Below are 20,767 nucleotides of genomic sequence, written 5' to 3'. Positions count from 1 at the left end.
AAAACCCACTCATGAAATGCACTTTTCTGTGTTATTTTCTTTGCAGGTTCCTCTAAGAACTTCAACGCACTTTTAAAAACATGCCTGAGGCGTTAAGGCGGGGGTTAGCCACCCGCGGCTCTAGAGCCACATGCGGCTCTTGAGCGGCGCCCTGGTGGCTCCATGGAGCCTTTTTCGAAAAAAATGTTTTGAAATGGGAAAAAAATGGGGTGAAAAATATGTTTTTTGTTGTGATCCGGTTTCTGTAGGAGCACAAACACGACACTGTCAAGACGTGGACTATGGTGCGGTTTGTTTTCCCGTGGTGCAAAGCGACTTGACTGGACACCACGTGAAGGTAATGACATCTTTTCATTTCTACAATAAAAAGTATAAACAAAAAGCGCTCACAGCGGAGGCACAAAACAAAACTAATACTATAACATAAACTATGGACATGAAAAAACAAAACTTACTTGGCATAAAATACAGAGCATGAATCTATGGCATAGACAGCGCAAAAACAGAGTAGCAGGGGTATATCATTAGTGCAGAGCATGAATGATGTCAGTGTCGCCAGGCCGACTACCTGGCAACTACAGGCTTAAATAATAATGTTGTGATTGACAACAGGTGTGTGAGTCCAAATGAGTCAGGTGAAACCAATGAGTTGTCATGGAAACTAAAACAAACCAGGGTGCGCAAACAGGAACTAAAACAGTCCAAAAACCAGCAGAACATAACCAAAACATGATCACAAACATGGCAGACACAAACCTTCCTAATTGTTAGAAAGCCCACTTTTTAATATGTTTGTGTTCGTGCTTCACTGATGAGAGTAATTGGCGAGCGCCGTTTGGTCCTACTAATTTCAGCGGCCCTTGAACTCACCGTTGTCTGGACTGGGACTCAACAGTTGGTTTACATGTACAACTTTCTCTGACGCCGCCACAGAAGTACTTTAAAAGTGGCAACACCCCGAACCAGAACCAGATCAAATGTATTGCCGTTCCGATGTGTGGGTTCATGTATTTCTGTAAGACCACAAATGTCAATTATATTATCAATTATAACGCCATGCTCGGCGGGTCGGAGGGTTATCCTCTGTTCCTTAGTCTGTGCATAAGTAAAGTACTTTTATTCTTTTCCCTCAGTGTTAGACATTCCAACACGGGAAGTGAAAATATGACTATTTTAAAACAACTTTGTAACGATGGCCGTCACAGGGCGTCTTCTTCATGAATGTTCTCATAGTCGCCATCGTCCAGCTGCTGACAAGATGACACATGATGACAGTGAGACTGGATTCATGACACCAGAACCAACAAGATGTCACCTCTGCAGGCTGGACGAGCTCATTTGGATCCGCGGTGGATGAGGGAGACGTTGTCGTCCTGCGTTTGGAAAATAAATAAGAGCTGCTGAGTTTGTCCAGTAAAGTAAACCAGTAAACACCTTTAGCATCATGTTCATGTTAACACAAACATGATCCGTTTTTTACAAAATAACATTTCTGCTTGTGGGTTAATTGTGTTACAATGATCAATCAGATTAACCTTCGTCTTGTGTTAGGGTCGGCACCGACCCGTTTTAGTTTTTAAATGCATAAAAACACCACATACATTTATTTTTTTGCTTCAAAGCTTTTTGACTTCGTCAGGAACCTCTCTGTCAACAAAATAAAACATTTTAATTTTTTTCACAAAATAATAAAATGCTCTGGTAGAAATTATGCCCTTGGTGTTGTTAGGGTCGGTTTCGACCCGGTTATTAAAATAAGATGATAAAGCAATGATAAGAGTCAAAACTGAACACACTGACAGCCAGCTCCTCTCCCAATCATGTGAGCTTTGGTGGATTCTCATTTTACCTTGTTATCCTGTACAAAAACAAACAAAAGACGGACACTAAAAGTGTCACTTTTTGCCACTCTGATTTTGTTTTTTTTATTAGTTTTGGAACTAGTAATCTATTTCTCTTGGTTTCATTTGCTTGATTGGTTGTTTGTTTAATGTTGGATTTCTGTTGCTGAAAAAAATACTTTTTAACCTTTTTCTTGAAGGGTCGAAATTGACCCGTAACACCATAGATGTTACTATAGTTAAAATTCTTAAAATGAAAAAAAAAAAAAAACACATTTATTTAAGAGACGTGTTCTAATACCCCTCTCTTAAATAAATGTGTTTTGTTTATTTATTTATTTATTTATTTTTTATTTTTTAAGAATTTTAACTATAGTAACATCTATGGTGTTACGGGTCAATTTCGACCCTTCAAGAAAAAGGCTAAAAAAAAAATTTAAGAGATGTGTTCTAATACCCGGGCTCCACGGTGGCAGAGGGGTTAGTGCGTCTGCCTCACAGTACGAAGTTCCTGCAGTCCTGGGTTCAAATCTAGGCTTGGGATCTTTCTGTGTGGAGTTTGCATGTTCTCCCCGTGAATGCGTGGGTTCCCTCCGGGTACTCCGGCTTCCTCCCACCGCCAAAAACATGCACCTGGGGATAGGTTGATTGGCAACACTAAATTGGCCCTAGTGTGTGAATGTGAGTGTGAATGTTGTCTGTATATCTGTGTTGGCCCTGCCATGAGGTGGCGACTTGTCCAGGGTGTACCCCGCCTTCCGCCCGATTGTAGCTGAGATAGGCGCCAGCGCCCCCCGCGACCCCAAAAGGGAATAAGCGGTAGAAAATGGATGGATGGATGGGTTCTAATACCCCTTAGTAATAGTTAGGTAACACAATAACCTTTTGTAATTTATATGATTCTCTTGAGGTTCATTTTACCATTTTTAAAAATTGAAATCGAGGGGTATACTGACAAAAAAAAAGGCCCAATGGCCCAAACCCAAAATATTAAAACCAATATTTTCAAGGATAAGGAAGCCTAACAAGGTAACCAAGAGATGAGAAACAAATTGTATGATAGATAATTGTTTTTAGTGTATTTTACAGCTGATTTAAAACATGGGTCAAAACCGACCCGTTAACATAAGAGATGGTAACAGAAAGCTAACACAAGAGGAAGGTTAATGATGATGGATTAATCTCCAATAATGTGTTCATTGTGACAGTCCTACTTTTTACCTGAATTCCAGAGTCAGTATGATCAGGATGCCCACGAACACAACAGCAGAACAGAACAGCCTGATGATGTTTCTCGTTCTACAGGACATTCCTACACATGGACATACAGTAGATGTCTTCAGGAGATACGGATGTGTTTTGGACATGAGGGGGTCTTACCGGTCACGATCACGTGCACACCAATGATGTGGCGCCCCCTGCTGTTGTTGGCCTCACAGTAGTAATCATGGCCACCCTGCTCTGTGACGTTCCTGATGGCGAGCGTCTGACCTGGACTGATGTCTTTGATGGTCAGCGTCTGACCTGGACTGATGTCTTTGATGGTCAGCGTCTGACCTGGACTGATGTCTTTGATGGCCAGCGTCTGACCTGGACTGATGTCTTTGATGGCCAGCGTCTGACCTGATGCCAGAGGAGAAGACATGCTGTCCTTGTACCAGGTGTAGCTGGCGGCCGGGTTAGCATCGCTACTGCAGGTCAGAGTCCCGAATTGTCCCTCCTGGATAGACAAAGAGGACGACCTGGGAGGATCTGAGGAACAGGACATTGTTCTCGTCAGTGTCACCACACGTCTTGAAGACGTAGATGTACTCACATTGGACATCAATGAGGACGGGTTCTGATGCGTTCTTTCCCAGCTGGTTCTCCACAGTACACCAATACTCTGCCGAGTCTGAAGACTTGATGGACTTGAAGACCAGTTGTCGACCTTTACTGAGGACTTCATCATCTGAAGACACATTCTTCTTCTTGTACCAGCGGTAATCAACTGTTGCTGGGACGTCCATGCTGCAGGTCAGTGTCAGTGGACAACCCTCCATAATGTCACAAGTATCCTTCAGAGACACTGAGGGTCTTTCCAGAACATCTGAAGGAAGAAGCAAGAATATATATATATATATATATATGTGTTGTAGGGTATACCGGTATTAGTATAGTACCGCGATACAAATGAATCATATTCGGTACTGTATTGCCTTTAAGAAGTACCAGTCCCCCACCCGTCATCTTCACGTCGTGTCATGCAGACGAGCATGTTAGGGAGAACGGACAAGTTTAGTCTGAATAACTAAATATAAAGATAGATAGGACTTTATTGTCATTGCAAAAGTACAACAAAACTCTGTTTTCAGCACAAACCCGTTCAAGATTAGACAAGCAAACCGTGTACAGGGTTACAGAACAAGAACGCTGATGGGTCGCCATAAGGCGCCCCGTAAAAGATGGGAAAAAGGTAAAACGCTGGGGAAGAAGATTAGTAAAAAAATACAATCTAGACTGGGCTCCTAAGGGGGCCTATTCTGGAGTGAGAAAAAACCTCCATGCCATGCACACATAAACATGTTACATATAATCACGACAACTCGCAACAGAGGAGGGAGAGTTGGGACCCTGGAGGTCGACTGCTGCTACAAAGCGCTGCCAGCCGTCCATCACCTCTAGGGGAATCAAGCGGTGGTGAAGGCATGTTTGTGTGCATATGCCCATTGTCTTGGGTGTGTTGATGTAGTGTTCATAGGCCTGGGGCGGTTCTGCATGCAGGCAAAAGTTCAACTACAGGTGTCGTTGAGGATGGAGGGAGGTCAAAAGCGTCCATCATTGAGGAGTCCTCGTGGGGGATGTTTTCGGAACAGCCTGCTCCTGTTGTTGCATCAAGGCCATTCCAGGGAGTCAAATTGTAGATTCGGATTTTGTTTTTCCGGGAACAGACATTACAATGACTTGTCTTTTCTATTCCATATCCAATTTTTCCCTTTGAACCAGCTTTTCCATGAAGTGATCCATCTTGCGATTCAGTTCAGAAATCGCCCCAGACTGTGATCCCAATCCTTCCATTGCTCCAAACATCTTTTGGGCTCCTTGAGTGGCTGCCATCGTCTTACGAGTTTGACGATACACCAGAGCAATGCCCACCCCCATCAACAGCTGCCCCGTGATCACGGTTCCAAATAGGTAGATGTCATCCACGTCCTCGATGGAAAGAACTGAGAGGTACATGGTTCTCCATTTATCCCAGGAATCTCTCACGTACCCCGCAGCAATGGTTCCATCAGGGCAGTCTGGTTAACCAGAACATCTTTTCCTCGTCGAAAAGATTTTGTCAATTGAGTCGAGAGTCCAGCTGATCATTTCCATGTCTGATGTTTAGATTTGGAGATCAGCGCAAAGAAAGATGCTTAAAAAAGTGTAGACAGGACGAAACAAAGACAGCAAGCAGGGAGAAGAAGGGAGGCGGAAAAAATGGGAATGCCCTCATCAGTAGCTAACGTCTGTCCGCAGTCAGCAGGGTTGTAAGTACTTCAAAATCACAAATTCTTGTCTCCATTGAGACATATCAAGTACATTTATTTCAATTGTCACCCCGCAGCAATGGTTCCATCCTTTCTGTCTTGCCTCTTGGTGGCATTTTTCTCCGCTCCCTCCGTCCCTGCTTGCTTTCTGTGTCCTCGTCTTTGTCTGAACTTTTCTGAAGTTTCTTTATTTGCGCTGTCTAATCTAAACATCAAATATGAATATGATCAGCTGGACTCTCAGCGCAATTGACACAGTCTTTTCAACAAGGAAAAGAGGTTCGGACTCCTCTAATGAAACCACTTCTGCGGGGTACGTGAGAGATTCATGGGAGAAATGAAGACCCATGTGCCTCTCAGTTCTTTCCATCGAGGACCTGAAAGACATCTACCTATTTGGAGCTGTGATCGCGGGGCACCTGCTGATTGGGCTGGGCACTGCTCTGGTGTATCGTCAAATTCGGAAGACGATGGCAGCCACTCAAGGAGCCCAACGGCTGTTCAACGCAATGGAAGGATTGGGTCGGGCTGTGGGAACACAGACTGGAGCGATTTCTGATTTGAATCTCAAAATGGATCTTATCTCGGAGAAGTTTGCTAAGAAGGAATAATTAAATTGAATTTGAGAGATCCAGCACGGACACAGAGCAGGCAAGTCATTGTTTGGACTGCTCGAAGAAAAACATCTTAACGATTTGACTCCCTTGAATGGCCTTGATGCAATCAGGAACAGGCTGTTCTGAAGAACTCCCCCGAGGGGAATCCTCAAAGATGGACGCTTTTGACCTTCCTTTTTTTCAACAACACCTGGTGTCGATCTTGAGGTCGGCCCCAATCCACAAAAGTATTCCAACATCTCCCCCAAGTTAGGGTGAGATGTTGAAATATGGCAGAGGGGTTAGTGCGTCTGCCTCACAATACGAAGGTCCTGCAGTCCTGGGTTCAAATCCAGGCTCGGGATCTTTCTGTGTGGAGTTTGCATGTTCTCCCCCGTGAATGCGTGGGTTCCCTCCGGGTACTCCGGCTTCCTCCCACTTCCAAAAACATGCACCTGGGGATAGGTTGATTGGCAACACTAAATTGGCCCTAGTGTGTGAATGTGAGTGTGAATGTTGTCTGTCCATCTGTGTTGGCCCTGCAATGAGGTGGCGACTTGTCCAGGGTGTACCCCGCCTTCCGCCCGATTGTAGCTGAGATAGGCGCCAGCACCCCCCGCGACCCCAAAAGGGAATAAGTGGTAGAAAATGGATGGATCTCACCCAAGTCAATTGGGCATACACGCACACACACACGCCCCTCCCCAAATCAATGCCTCCACCACTGTTTAATTCCTCCGGGGTTGTGGATGGCTGAGTAGCGCTTTATAACGGCAGCCGGCCTCCAGGTCCCCATCTCCCCCCGCCCCCTTCTGTTGTGAGTTGGTGTGATCACATGTACCATGTTTATATGTGCCATGCTATGTGAGTTTTTTTCCTCGGACTCAGTCTGGACCCCTCCTGAGGGTCCAGCCTTGGACTGATATTTTTTTTTTACCCTTCCCCCTTTCCCAATGTCTCCTTTTTCTCACCTTTTTTTGTCCGTCACAGCGCCCTATGAAGTCTGCCTAGCAACAAGTGCGACGTAATCATCAGCTGACGAAAGAAGTACTCACACAGGCGAGAAGAGACGCTGATATGTTGATGTTGTTTTGCAGCACAGGTGATGTAGTCTCCAGGTGACAAGGTGACTTCTACTTTGGTTCCAGACTTTATATCCTCTCCATTCTTCTGCCACTCAAAAGACAAAGGAGCTTCTGGAAGGCAGCTTGTGTGACACAACATTTGTGCAACAAGGTGAGAATCTTCAACTCTGACTGACATCACCTGCACCTGCACAGCTGGAGGCCAGAGGAGCAAACATGAAAGATGTCATATTAATATTGATTGGAGATGCAAGTCACACAACATACACACATGACTGCTTCATCTGGAACACCACTGTCCAAAGTCCAGTTTGCAGGAGTAGAGACGGCGGGAAGGTAAAGACATCTTTTATTTTGACGCTAAAACCACAAAAACAAGCAAACAAAAGGCGCGCACAATGGCGGAGAACAAACTTGACTAATCAAAACAAAGACTTGCGCAAAGGCAGAAACTATGAACAATAAACAAAAACTTACGGTTTTAGCTCGGTTGGTAGAGCGGCCGTGCCAGCAACTTGAGGGTTGCAGGTTCGAGTCCCGCTTCCGCCATCCTAGTCAATGCCGTTGTGTCCTTGGGCAAGACACTTTACCCACCTGCTCCCAGTGCGACTGGTTTAAATGTAACTTAGATATTGGGTTTCACTATGTCAAGCGCTTTGAGTCACTAGAGAAAAGCGCTATATAAATATAATTCACTTCACTTCACTACTTGGCATGGAACTGTGAAACATGACATGAAGCAGAGTGGAGGTAACATGGCATGAGGTGAGTAGAGGTATCGAGGGGTGATTGATGGTGAAACATCCATCCATCCATCCATGTTCTACCGCTTATTCCCTTTTGGGGTGGCGGGGGGCGCTGGCGTCTATCTCAGCTACAATCGGGCGGAAGGCGGGGTACGCCCTGGACAAGTCGACACCTTATCGCGGGGCCGACACAGATAGACGGACAACATTCACACTCACATTCACACACTAGGGCCAATTTAGAGTTGCCAATCAACCTATCCCCAGGTGCATGTCTTTGTTGTCCAAAGACAACAGAAACAGACTGGCTTAAATAGCATTGAGATGATCAGTGAAAACAGGTGCGCGACATGAGGACAGGTGAAAACTAATGGGTAGTCATGGTAACAAAACAAACAAGGAAGTGCAAAAACAGGAACTGAGTGTCCAAAAAAAAAAAACATGATCAATTATTTGCAATTATTAGCTTATGTGGAATTTGATGCCTGCAGCATGTTTCAACAAAAGCTGGCACAAGTGGCAAAAAGGACTGATAAAGTTGAGGAATGCTCATCAAACACTTATTAGGAACGTCCCTCAGGTGACCGGGCTAAAGTTGAGGATTGATGGTGATGTTGCCGGGACGAACAACGGAAACAGACAGGCTTAAATAGCATCGACATGATCAGTGAAAACAGGTGTGCGAGTGCAAAACGTGAGACAGGTGCGTGACATGAGGACAGGTGAAAACTAATGGGTAGTCATGGTAACAAAACAAACAAGGACGTGCAAAAACAGGAACTGAGTGTCCAAATAAAACCAAAACATGATCACACAGACATGACATGCACAGCATTGTACGTAATATAGATACTTTATTATCTAATCTAATGTATTCCTTGTACAAAACCGGTGAACTTGTCACATTGTGTAAATGGCAAATAAAAACAGAATACAATGATTTGCAAATCCTTTTCCACCTATATTCAATCGAATAGACTGCAGAGACAAGATATTTAACCTTCGAACTGGTAAACGTTGTTATTTTTTGCAATTATTAGCTCATTTAGAATTTGATGCCTGCAGCATGTTTCAACAAAAGCTGGCACAAGTGGCAAAAAGGACTGAGAGGGTTGAGGAATGCTCATCAAACACTTATTAGGAACGTCCCTCAGGTGACCGGGCTAAAGTTGAGGATTGATGGTGATGTTGCCGGGACGAACAACAGAAACAGACAGGCTTAAATAGCATTGACATGATCAGTGAAAACAGGTGTGCGAGCGCAAACTGTGAGACAGGTGCGTGACATGAGGACAGGTGAAAACTAATGGGTAGGCATGGTAACAAAACAAACAAGGAAGTGCAAAAACAGGAACTGAGTGTCCAAAAAAAGCTCTCAATTTAACGGTCGATCTACGTTCCCATCCTCACCTATGGTCATGAGCTTTGGGTCATGACCGAAAGGATAAGATCAAGGGTACAAGCGGCCGAAATGAGTTTCCTCCGCCGGGGGGCGAGGCTCTCCCTTAGAGATAGGGTGAGAAGCTCTGCCATCCGGGAGGAACTCGAAGTAAAGCCGCTGCTCCTTCACATCGAGAGGAGCCAGATGAGGTGGTCCTGATGGCTTCATCTGGCCGGGATCTTCAGCTCTCACTGGATCGGTTCGCAGCCGAGTGTGAAGCGATCGGAATGAGAATCAGCACCTCCAAGTCCGAGTCCATGGTTCTCGCCTGGAAAAGGGTGGAATGCCATCTCCGGGTTGGGGAGGAAACCCTGCCCCAAGTGGAGGAGTTCAAGTACCTAGGAGTCTTGTTCACGAGTGAAAGAAGAGTGGATGGTGAGATTGACAGGCGGATCGGTGCGGCGTCTTCCGTAATGCGGACGTTGTACCGATCCGTTGTGGAGAAGAAGGAGCTGAGCTCTCAATTTACCGGTCGATCTACGTTCCCATCCTCACCTATGGTCATGAGCTTTGGGTCATGACCGAAAGGGTAAGATCAAGGTTACAAGCGGCCAGAATGAGTTTCCTCCTCCGTGTGGCGGGTCTCTCCCTTAGAGATAGGGTGAGAAGCTCTGTCATCCGGGAGGAACTCAAAGTAGAGCCGCTGCTCCTCCACATGGAGAGGAGCCAGATGAGATGGTTCGGGCATCTGGTCAGGATGCCACCCGAACGCATCCCTAGGGCGGTGTTTAGGGCACATACAACCGCTAGGAGGCCACGGGGAAGACCCAGGACACGTTGGGAAGACTATGTCACCCGGTTGGCTTGGGAACGCCTCGGGATCCCCCGGGAAGAGCTAGACGAAGTGGCTGGGGAGAGGGAAGTCTGGGTTTCCCTGCTTAGGCTCGGATAAGCGGAAGAAGATGGATGGATGGATGGAATATAGTTGTATTATTGGGCATGTTTGGTCAGGTGTGTTCATACCTGCTACTGTCAAGGTGCTTCCAGGTAAAATACTCCTCCATTCAAAACCGTCAGTGGTGAATATGAAGCGGTACTCGGCAGAATCATTCTGGCTCACATCGATGAACCTCAGTGTGCTTTTCCCAGAAATCTCCGAAGGTAATTCAAGACCACCTACATACCGAGGGTCTGACAGGACATATTCAGTCGTGGAGGGATTCCACCAGTGACTAGAATCTGTACGGAGCCAGGATTTCGTCAGGGTTTTTCCATAGCTCGAGTATTCACAGGTAATGTCCACTGATGATCCTCGGATGGCACAGATGTGTCTCTTTTGGTAAACCACCATGTTACACAACCTGTACACCAGACCTGGAAGACAGAAGAAGCATTGAGCTGAGTCAGCACAAAGTTACATGTGACGTGCAGCAGAAGACTGAAGAGTCCACTCACACTCTGGAGGAGACACAGCTTGCTCGTGTCCTCTCACAGCACAGGAGTAACTGTTTTTGGAGTTGTACCATACTGTGTACTCTTGAGACTTTGCATTTGGGATTTCCTCTCCATTCTTATACCAGACGTATGAGGAAGGAGACCTAGGACTGCAAGTGTTGCTGACACACTTCAGATCATACCAATGATTGCCATCTTCATACCTGGACAGGGACACTAGTACTTTCAGATCTGGAATGGAAGGAAAACTGCAATTTATTGTCTTTCAAATTTGAACTTTACTGTACAGATAAGAACGAGATTTAGCTCCTGTCATTTCCAAATAAAAGTCTTCAAGTCCACTTCCACCAAAGGCAGTACAGTTGGGCTCAGTTTTTGTCCTCATAAGGGGGTCACCCAATGCGGTGCCCGCGGGCACCAGGTCGCCCGTACGGACCAGATGAGTCGCCCGCTGGCCTTTTCTAAAAATAGCTCAAATAGCAGCACTTACCAGTGAGCTGCATCTATTTTTTAAATTGTATTTATTTACTAGCAAGCTGGTCTCGATTTGCTTGACATTTTTAATTCTAAGAGAGACAAAACTCAAATAGAATTTGAAAAATCCAAGAAAATATCTTAAAGACTTGGTCTTCACTTGTTTAAATAAATTAATTTATTTTTTTTACTTTGCTTCTTATAACTTTCAGAAAGACAATTTTAGAGAGAAAATAGGGAAGTGAAGTATATTTATATAGCGCTTTTCTCTAGTGACTCAAAGCGCTTTACATAGTGAAACCCAATATCTAATGTACATTTAAAACCAGTGTGGGTGGCACTGGGAGCAGGTGGGTAAAGTGCCTAGCCCAAGGACACAACCGCAGTGACTAGAATGGCGGAAGCGGGAATCGAAGCTGCAACCCTCAAGTTACTGGCACGGCCACTCTACCAACCCAGCTATGCTGCCCCAAATACGACCTTAAAAATGATTTTAGGGATTTTAAAAACATATACCTTTTAAATTCCTTCCTCTTCTTTCCTGAGAATTTAAATCAATGTTCAAGTAAATTGATTTTTTTTATTGTAAAGACTAATAAATACATTTTATTTTTCATTTTAGCTTCTGTTTTTCTCGACGAAGAATATTTGTGAAATATTTCTTCAAACTTATGATTAAAATTCAAAAAAAATATTCTGGAAAATCTGTAAAATTAAATGTAAATCTTATTTTAAAGTATTCTGAATTTCTTTTAAAATTTTTGTTCTGGAAAATCTAAAATAAATAATGATTTGTCTTTGTTGGAAATATAGCTTGGTCCAATTTGTTATATATTCTAACAAAGTGCAGGTCGAATTTTAACCTATTTAAAACATGTCATCAAAAATATATATTTATTGTGAGAAATCATTAAGATGACCAAATAATCGGTAAATATATTAAAAGTTCTTTAACCGCCACCGGTGCGGCAACAAATATGCAATACAGACAAAAAGTGCCCCATTTACACACACATGGACAAATATAATTAATTATTAATAATAACAGAGTTAAAGCTAAATTGAGCAAATTGGCTATTTCTGGCAATTTATTTAAGTGTGTATGAAATTGGTAGCCCTTTGCATTAATCAGTACCCAAGAAGTAGCTCTTGCTTTCAAAAAGGTTGCTGACCCCTGTTGTAAAGGGTACCAAGAAGCCAAGTACAGAATAAGGCAGATAAAGTGAAGTGAATTATATTTATATAGCGCTTTTCTCTAGTGACTCAAAGCGCTTTACATAGTGAAACCCAATATCTGAGTTACATTTTTTTAAACCAGTGTGGGTGGCACTGGGTGCAGGTGGGTAAAGTGTCTCTTGCCCAAGGACACAACGTTCACTCTACCAACCGAGCTATACCGTCCCAGATAAATGGGCGGAGTTAGCTACAGTGCAGTGTGCTGATTGGAGGACAGCGAATGGTCATTTCCAGAATGTGAAGAAGACCAAAATGAAGAAGTCCTCCATTGTAGTTCTGTGATGTCACTGTGGCTGACCCCGCCCACTCACAGCAGACAGTACTGATTTCAAACCGGATTGAGCTTAGTGGAAATGTGCTTTTATGGAAAGCAGTACCAGTGACGGTCACTTTGACACCAGGCGTGACGGTGTACCCTCCTCTGGAATGGTCAGTTGTGAATCTGAACGTGTACTCGTCACTCCGTCTCACGTCTGCGATGGTCAGACTGCAGATGTTGCCATGACACTCAGACTGCACACCACCAAAGTACTGAGGGTCCAGTCTCAGATTTTCATTCGGATCTTTGGTGAACCAAAATGTTTCCACGACCTTGATCTCACGGCCGTCTTCTGTGGGTGGGAACTTAAAGTCGCACTGAAGCTTTACAGTGGATCCTTTAAATGCGCAGATCTCCGTCTCAGTATAGGTCCCCCCCCACTCAGCACGGAGCAGCCCTGGAACACACAACATCACTGTCAGGTTCAAACACTGATGACGTCTATTAAACAGGACAAGAAGCAAAGTATCAAACAGAGACAGAATTCAATTCGGCTCGATTGAGGAGAGAGGTCTGGACTGTACTCTTCAAACAGAGACAGAATTCAATTTGGCTCAATTGGGGAGAGAGGTCTGGACTGTACTCTTCAAACAGAGACAGAATTCAATTTGGCTCAATTGAGGAGAGAGGTCTGGACTACTCTTCAAACAGACAGAATTCAATTTGGCTCAATTGAGGAGAGAGGTCTGGACTGTACTCTTCAAACAGAGACAGAATTCAATTTGGCTCAATTGGGGAGAGAGGTCTGGACTGTACTCTTCAAACAGAGACAGAATTCAATTTGGCTCGATTGAGGAGAGAGGTCTGGACTGTACTCTTCAAACAGACAGAATTTAATTTGGCTCAATTGAGGAGAGAGGTCTGGACTGTACTCTTCAAACAGAGACAGAATTCAATTTGGCTCGATTGAGGAGAGAGGTCTGGACTGTACTCTTCAAACAGACAGAATTCAATTTGGCTCAATTGAGGAGAGAGGTCTGGACTGTACTCTTCAAACAGAGACAGAATTCAATTTGGCTCGATTGAGGAGAGAGGTCTGGACTGTACTCTTCAAACAGAGACAGAATTCAATTTGGCTCAATTGAGGAGAGGGGTCTGGACTGTACTCATGTCTCTTCACAGTTGCAGACTAGAGTCAAGCTCAACAGGGTCTTCTTTCGCCGCTGATTCTGCCAAGCCCGTTCCCTTGGCTGTGGTTTCGCTAGATAGTGGGTAGGGACAGTGGGAATCTCATTCATCCATTCATGCGCGTCACTAATTAGATGACGAGGCATTTGGCTACCTTAAGAGAGTCATAGTTACTCCCGCCGTTTACCCGCGCTTAAATGAATTTTTTCAGTTTGACATTCAGAGCACTGGGCAGAAATCACATCGAGTCAACACCCGTCGCGGGCCATCGCCATGCTTGGTTTTAATTAAACAGTCGGATTCCCCTGGTCCGCACCAGTTCTAAGTCAGCTGCTAGGCGCCAGCCGAGGCCACCCGGCAGGACGCCTCGCCGGGGGCCGGGGCCCCGTTTCCCGAGAGGGCCCCACCGGGAGCCGTAGCTGAGGTGATCCGCAAGAAGGGCCCGACGCATGTCCAGGGTCACCACCGCACCCGCCGCACCGACACCCCGCCTGACCCGCCTTCCCCGTGGCCGGTGACACGTACGGCCGCCCCCCATGTATAGTGTCGTCACACAGTAGAAGCATTTAACTCTCACCTTAAAACTCATTTGTATACTCTAGCCTTTAAATAGACTCCCTTTCTAGACCAGTTGATCTGCCGTTTCTTTTCTTTTTCTCCTATGTCCCACTCTCCCTTGTGGAGGGGGTCCGGTCCGATCCGGTGGCCATGTACTGCTTGCCCGTGTATCGGCTGGGGGCATCTCTGCGCTGCTGATCCGCCTCCGCTTGGGATGGTTTCCTGCTGGCTCCGCTGTGAACGGGACTCTCGCTGTTGTGTTGGATCCGCTTTGGACTGGACTCTCGCGACTGTGTTGGATCCATTATGGATTGAACTTTCACGGTATCATGTTAGACCCGCTCGACATCCATTGCTTTCCTCCTCTCCAAGGTTCTCATAGTCATCATTGTCACCGACGTCCCACTGGGTGTGAGTTTTCCTTGCCCTTATGTGGGCCTACCGAGGATGTCGTAGTGGTTTGTGCAGCCCTTTGAGACACTAGTGATTTAGGGCTATGTAAGTAAACATTGATTGATTGATTGATTGACTTTCCCAGAAGATTGTATGCCTCCTTCTTTCATTTGGACCTTCCCTGACCACACGGCGACAGCTGCTTCCAAAGGGACGGGAGTCATAAAACACTTCACAGAAAAGGTCGTAAAACAGTTCAAAGAAGAGGTTTGTTAAAGAGTTCAAAAAGAGGTTCGTAAACGAGTTTTTTAAAAAAAAAGCGGTTTCTGGAGGTAATAGATAGATAGATAGTACTTTATTGATTCCTTCAGGAAAATTAAAAAGTCGGGCCCTGCTTCCTCTCCGCTTTGTAGTTCTTGGGTCACACAATATCTTTCTGTTGATTACAATACATGAAAGAAACAGAACACCTTTATGTTGCTTCCCATCCTACACAGTGGAGTTTTACAAGCTTTCCTCTTGGTTGGTTCAAAGCTTCTCGCCGGGCCCTCAATGTAGCACAAAATTTTTTGTAACAACTTAGAAACAATTATATTCATCAAGTACTTCACTCATCACACTTATTAAACACTGTTTCGGTAACTTCATTACACACCGGAAGAAGTAGTATGAAACGAGTACTATGACTGAATGAAAGTTCAGGTACACTGAGTAGAGGCGGAGCCGACGGTCCGACGGAGCCCAAGATGGCGGCAAGGAGGCGGGCGAGATCAGGTGCGTGGATCGCACACCGGGACACAAATAATGTATCTCCTAACAATTTATAAAAGGGGAGAAGGAGGAGAGAACGAGGCAGAAGGAGTCGGAGAGCCTGCAGCAACGGCTGAAGAGCGGAAGCGAGGAGAGGAAGACGGCGACGACTAAGACGCGGGCGACTAAAGAGCGAGACGGAGGAGCGACGACGGCGCAAAAGACTTCCTTTGTTTGAAAAAATAAACAAGAGTCAAACCTGATCAAGCAATGCCCTTCCTTGGTGGACCATGGAACCCGCACGACAGTGAGGTACTGTCACGTACGCATTTTGGCGTTTTGGGTGCTTCTCATTTTTCGAAATGACATTTCTGTCTTCTAAAATGAACTCTTTTGGAATTGATTGATTGATTGATTGAAACTTTTATTAGTAGATTGCACAGTTCAGTACATATTCCGTACAATTGACCACAAAATGGTAACACCCGATTGAGTTTTTCAACTTCATGGTACAAATACATCATTTGAGGGGAGAAAAGTGTTGTTTGCGTCATGTGAAGATCTTTATTTCTTTCCTCCACACCTGTTGGCTGCGTAACTCTTGATTGGAATCAATGAGAAGACGTCCGCTATCTCAGGAAGTCACACCAGCGTGTAAGGACATTACTCAATTTCCACATCGAAAAGTCCACTTCAGAATGTATCAGCTTGAGCGTTTGTCATTTATATCTGGAAATTATAGCACGTACACCAGGGGTCACCAACCAGGTCGCCCGTAAGGACCAGATGAGTCACCAACGCTGGCCTGTTCTAAAAATAGCTCAAATAGCAGCACTTACCAGCGAGCTGCATCAATTTTTTTTAAATGGTATTTATTTACTAGCAAGCTGGACTCGCTTTGCTCGACATTTTTAATTCTAAGAGAGACAAAACTCAAATAGAATTTGAAAATACAAGAAAATATTTTAAAGGCTTGGTCTTCACTTGTTTAAATAAATTCATTTATTTTTTTACTTTGCGTCTTATTACTTTCAGAAAGACAATTTTAGAGAAAAAGTACAACCTTAAAAAATATTTTAAGATTTTTAAACACTTCCTCTTCTTTCCTGACAATTTAAATCATTGTTCAAGTATTTTTTGGTTTTTATTGTAAAGAATAATAAATTCATTTTAATTTAATTCTTCATTTTAGCTTCTGTTTTTTCGACGAAGAATATTTGTAAAATATTTCTTCAAACTTATTATGATTAAAATTCCCAAAAAATATTCTGGCAAATCTAAAAAAAAAACCTGTAGAATCAAATTTAAATCTTTTTTCAAAGTCTTTTGAATTTATTTTAAAATTTTTGTTCTGGAAAATCTAGAAGAAATAATGATTTGTCTTTGTTAGAAATATAGCTTGGTCCAATTTGTTATATATTCTAACAAAATGCAAATTGGATTTTAACTTATTGAAAACATGTCATCAAAATTTTAAAATTAATTTTAAGCGGGAAAAATGACTAATGATGTTCCATAAATTATTTTTTTAATTTTTTCAAAAAGATTCAAATTAGCTAGTTTTTCTCTTCATTTTTTTCGGTTGAATTTTAAATTTTAAAGAGTAGAAATTGAAGATAAACTATGTTTCAAAATTGAATGTTCATTTTTTTCCTGTTTTCTCCTCTTTTAAACCATTCAATTAAGTGTTTTTTTTCATAATTTATTCCCTACAAAAAAACTTCCGTAAAAAGTAAAACAATTTACAACATACCCATTTTTTATATATAAATAAATTTATTTATTAAAGGTAAATTGAGCAAATTGGCTATATCTGGCAATTTATTTAAGTGTGTATCAAACTGGTAGCCCTTGGCATGAATCAGTACCCAAGAAGTAGCTCTTGGTTTCAAAAAGGTTGCTGACCCCTGACGTACATATTCTATTAGATTGGGTCTGATTTCAATACAACCCAGGTTCCAGACCTCTGGAGGTGATTAGTCCGTTGAAAAGTACATGATTAACATCTGATAGTTGACACCATCTACAGAATCAGTGAGGAGTCCGAGGTCCAAACGCATATGTATAAAATACTACACGGTCTAGCTCCATCCTATCTTGCCGATTGTATTGTACCATATGTCCCGGCAAGAAATCTGCCTTCAAAAGACTCCGGCTTATTAGTGATTCCTACAGCCCAAAAAAAGTCTGCGGGCTATAGAGCGTTTTCCGTTCGGGCTCCAGTACTCTGGAATGCCCTCCCGGTAACAGTTCGAGATGCTACCTCAGTAGAAGCATTTAAGTCTCACCTTAAAACTCATCTGTATACTCTAGCCTTTAAATAGACCTCCTTTTTAGACCAGTTGATCTGCCGCTTCTTTTCTTTTTTCTCCTATGTCCCCCCCTCCCTTGTGGAGTGGGTCCGGTCCGATGACCATGGATGAAGTATACTGGCTGTCCAGAGTCGAGACCCAGGATGGACCGCTCGCCTGTGTATCGGTTGGGGACATTTCTACGCTGCTGATCAACCTCCGCTTGAGATGGTTTCCTGTGGACGGGACTCTCGCTGCTGTCTTGGATCCGCTTTGAACTGAACTCTCGCGGCTGTGTTGGAGCCACTATGGATTGAACTTTCACAGTATCATGTTAGACCCGCTCGACATCCATTGCTTTCGGTCCCCTAGAGGGGGGGGGGTTGCCCACTTCTGAGGTCCTCTCCAAGGTTTCTGATAGTCAGCATTGTCACTGGCGTCCCACTGGGTGTGAGTTTTCCTTGCCCTTTTGTGAGTTCTTTCGAGGATGTCGTAGTCGTAATGATTTGTGCCGTCGTTTGAGACATTTGTGATTTGGGGCTATATAAATAAACATTGATTGATGATTGATTGATATGTTCTCGCATGGGTACAAACAACTGGACTTCGTCCAGACTCGATGGTTCCAGGACTCGGGCAACACAGAGGAAATGTCTTCATGTAAAAGATACTTTAGGAGAGGTTTTTTTGGGCAGAAGGGGAGATGCTGATACCAGGACCCTCAATCCAAGGCTAGTTTGACCAAATAAAGCTTTGTTCAACAAATTCCTCACCGGCCTCACCTTTGATCTTTTCTGGGGATGACAAGACCAGCAATATACAACAAAGGTTTCACTGAAATTTGCACATTTAGCTGATATAACCGATGCAAATATGCTTGCGTAGAGCCAACATACAAACCCCGTTTCCATATGAGTTGGGAAATTGTGTTAGATGTAAATATAAACAGAATACAATGATTTGCAAATCATTTTCAACCCATATTCAGTTGAATATGCTACAAAGACAACATGTTTGATGTTCAAACTGATAAAAAAAATTTTTCTTTTTAATAATCATTAGCTTTAGAATTTGATGCCAGCAACACGTGACAAAGAAGTTGGGAAAGGTGGCAGTAAATACTGATAAAGTTGAGGAATGCTCATCAAACACTTATTTGGAACATCCCACAGGTGTGCAGGCTAATTGGGAACAGGTGGGTGCCATGATTGGGTAAAAAAGCAGCTTCCCCCAAAAAATGCTCAGTCTTTCACAAGAAAGGATGGGGCGAGGTACACCCCTTTGTCCACAACTGCGTGAGCAAATAGTCAAACAGTTTAAGAACAACGTTTCTCAAAGTTCAATTGTGAGAAATTTAGGGATTTCAACATCTAAGGTCCATAATATCATCAAAAGGTTCAGAGAATCTGGAGAAATCACTCCACATAAGCGGCATGGCCGGAAAACAACATTGAATGACCGTGACCTTCGATCCCTTAGACGGCACTGTATCAAAAACCGACATCAATCTCGAAAAGGATATCACCACATGGGCTCAGGAACACTTCAGAAAACCACTGTCACTAAATACAGTTGGTCGCTACATCTGTAAATGCAAGTTAAAGCTCTGCTATGCAAAGCGAAAGCCATTTATCAACAACATCCAGAAACACCGCCGGCTTCTCTGGGCCCGAGATAATGTAAGATGGATTGACTGGTTCAAATCCCACCCAGAACCAACCTCGTCACGTCCGTTGTGTCCTGAGCAAGACACTTCACCCTTGCTCCTGATGGGTGCTGGTTGGCGCCTTGCATGGCAGCTCCCTCCATCAGTGTGTGAATGTGTGTGTGAATGGGTAAATGTGGAAGTAGTGTCAAAGCGCTTTGAGTACCTTGAAGGTAGAAAAGCGCTATACAAGTACAACCCATTTATTTATTATTTATTATACAAAGTCTAAAAGTGTTCTGTGGTCTGACGAGTCCACATTTCAAATTTTTGGGGGAAATATTCAACATTGTGTCATCAGTACCAAAGGGGAAGCGAACCATCCAGACTGTTATCGACGCAAAGTTGAAAAGCCAGCATCTGTGACGGTACGGGGGTGCATTAGTGCCAAAGGTATGGGTAACTTACACATCTGTGAAAGGCACCATTAATGCTGAAAGGTACATACAGGTTTTGGAACAATATATGCTGCCATCTTTTTCATGGACGCCCCTGCTTATTTCAGCAAGACAATGCCAAGCCACATTCAGCACGTGTTACAATAGCGTGGCTTTGAAAAAAAAAAAAAGAGTGCGGGTACTTTCCAGATCTGTCTCCCATGGAAAATGTGCGGCGGATTATGGAGCGTAAAATACGACAGCGGAGACCCCGGACTGCTGAACGACTGAAGCTCTACATAAAACAAGAATGGGAAAGAATTCCACTTTCAAAGCTTCAACAATTAGTTTCCTCAGTTCCCAAACGTTTATTGAGTGTTGTTCAAAGAAAAGGTGATGTAACACAGTGGTGAACATGCCCTTTCCCAACTACTTTGGCACCTGTTGCAGCCATGAAATTCTAAGTTAATTATTATTTGCCAAAAAAAATAAAGTTTATGAGTTTAAACATCAAATATGTTGTCTTTGTAGCATATTCAACTGAATATGGGTTGAAAAGGATTTGCAAATCATTGTATTTTGTTTATATTTACATCAAACACAATTTCCCAACTCATATGGAAACGGGGTATGTAGAAAAGCAAAAATGTATGAATCACATTCAGGAATTTAACCACAATAATAAAAAGTAGATGTTTAGTACCTGGGATGCAGAGAAGGAGGACCACCAACCCGGTCTTCAGACTCATAATGGAGTAAGTGAAGAAGTAGAAATGTGTGCGTCCACAGGTCGCAAGAAGGAAGTGGTCATGACGTTCAAAGAAATCGAGAGGAAGAAGTCACCTTCTTTATCTTATTGACATTCAAGATTAAAAACCACGTCATGAAATACACATTTTTTTTTCTTCCTTTGAAGGTTT

The 20,767-nt window shown here is 43.5% G+C and overlaps 1 protein-coding gene across 2 annotated transcripts; it reads right to left on the bottom strand.

The window, feature by feature from the left end:
- Positions 1-24: 24 nt before the first annotated feature.
- On the bottom strand, positions 25-20,649 carry LOC133561612 (sialoadhesin-like). Of its 2 annotated transcripts, none has more exons than XM_061915014.1 (10): positions 20,551-20,649; positions 12,704-13,042; positions 10,617-10,847; positions 10,185-10,535; positions 7,005-7,229; positions 3,658-3,930; positions 3,222-3,593; positions 3,063-3,153; positions 1,316-1,373; positions 25-1,250 (listed from the first exon to the last, which is right to left on the bottom strand). In XM_061915014.1, exons 1-10 carry the CDS (start codon positions 20,594-20,596, stop codon positions 1,200-1,202), a joined length of 2,037 nt encoding a protein of 678 aa, XP_061770998.1. In that variant the 5' UTR covers positions 20,597-20,649; the 3' UTR covers positions 25-1,199. The 2 variants fall into 2 exon arrangements, with proteins under 2 accessions (XP_061770998.1, XP_061771008.1); XM_061915024.1 differs by having other exon boundaries at positions 25-1,247.
- Between the last annotated feature and the right edge of the window lie 118 nt (positions 20,650-20,767).

This window comes from Nerophis ophidion, linkage group LG01, assembly GCF_033978795.1.
Source record: "Nerophis ophidion isolate RoL-2023_Sa linkage group LG01, RoL_Noph_v1.0, whole genome shotgun sequence".
In the NCBI taxonomy this organism is placed as follows: Eukaryota; Metazoa; Chordata; class Actinopteri; order Syngnathiformes; family Syngnathidae; genus Nerophis; species Nerophis ophidion.
Note: the sequence above shows the minus strand (reverse complement) of the source record. Positions and strands in the feature narration are given on the sequence as shown.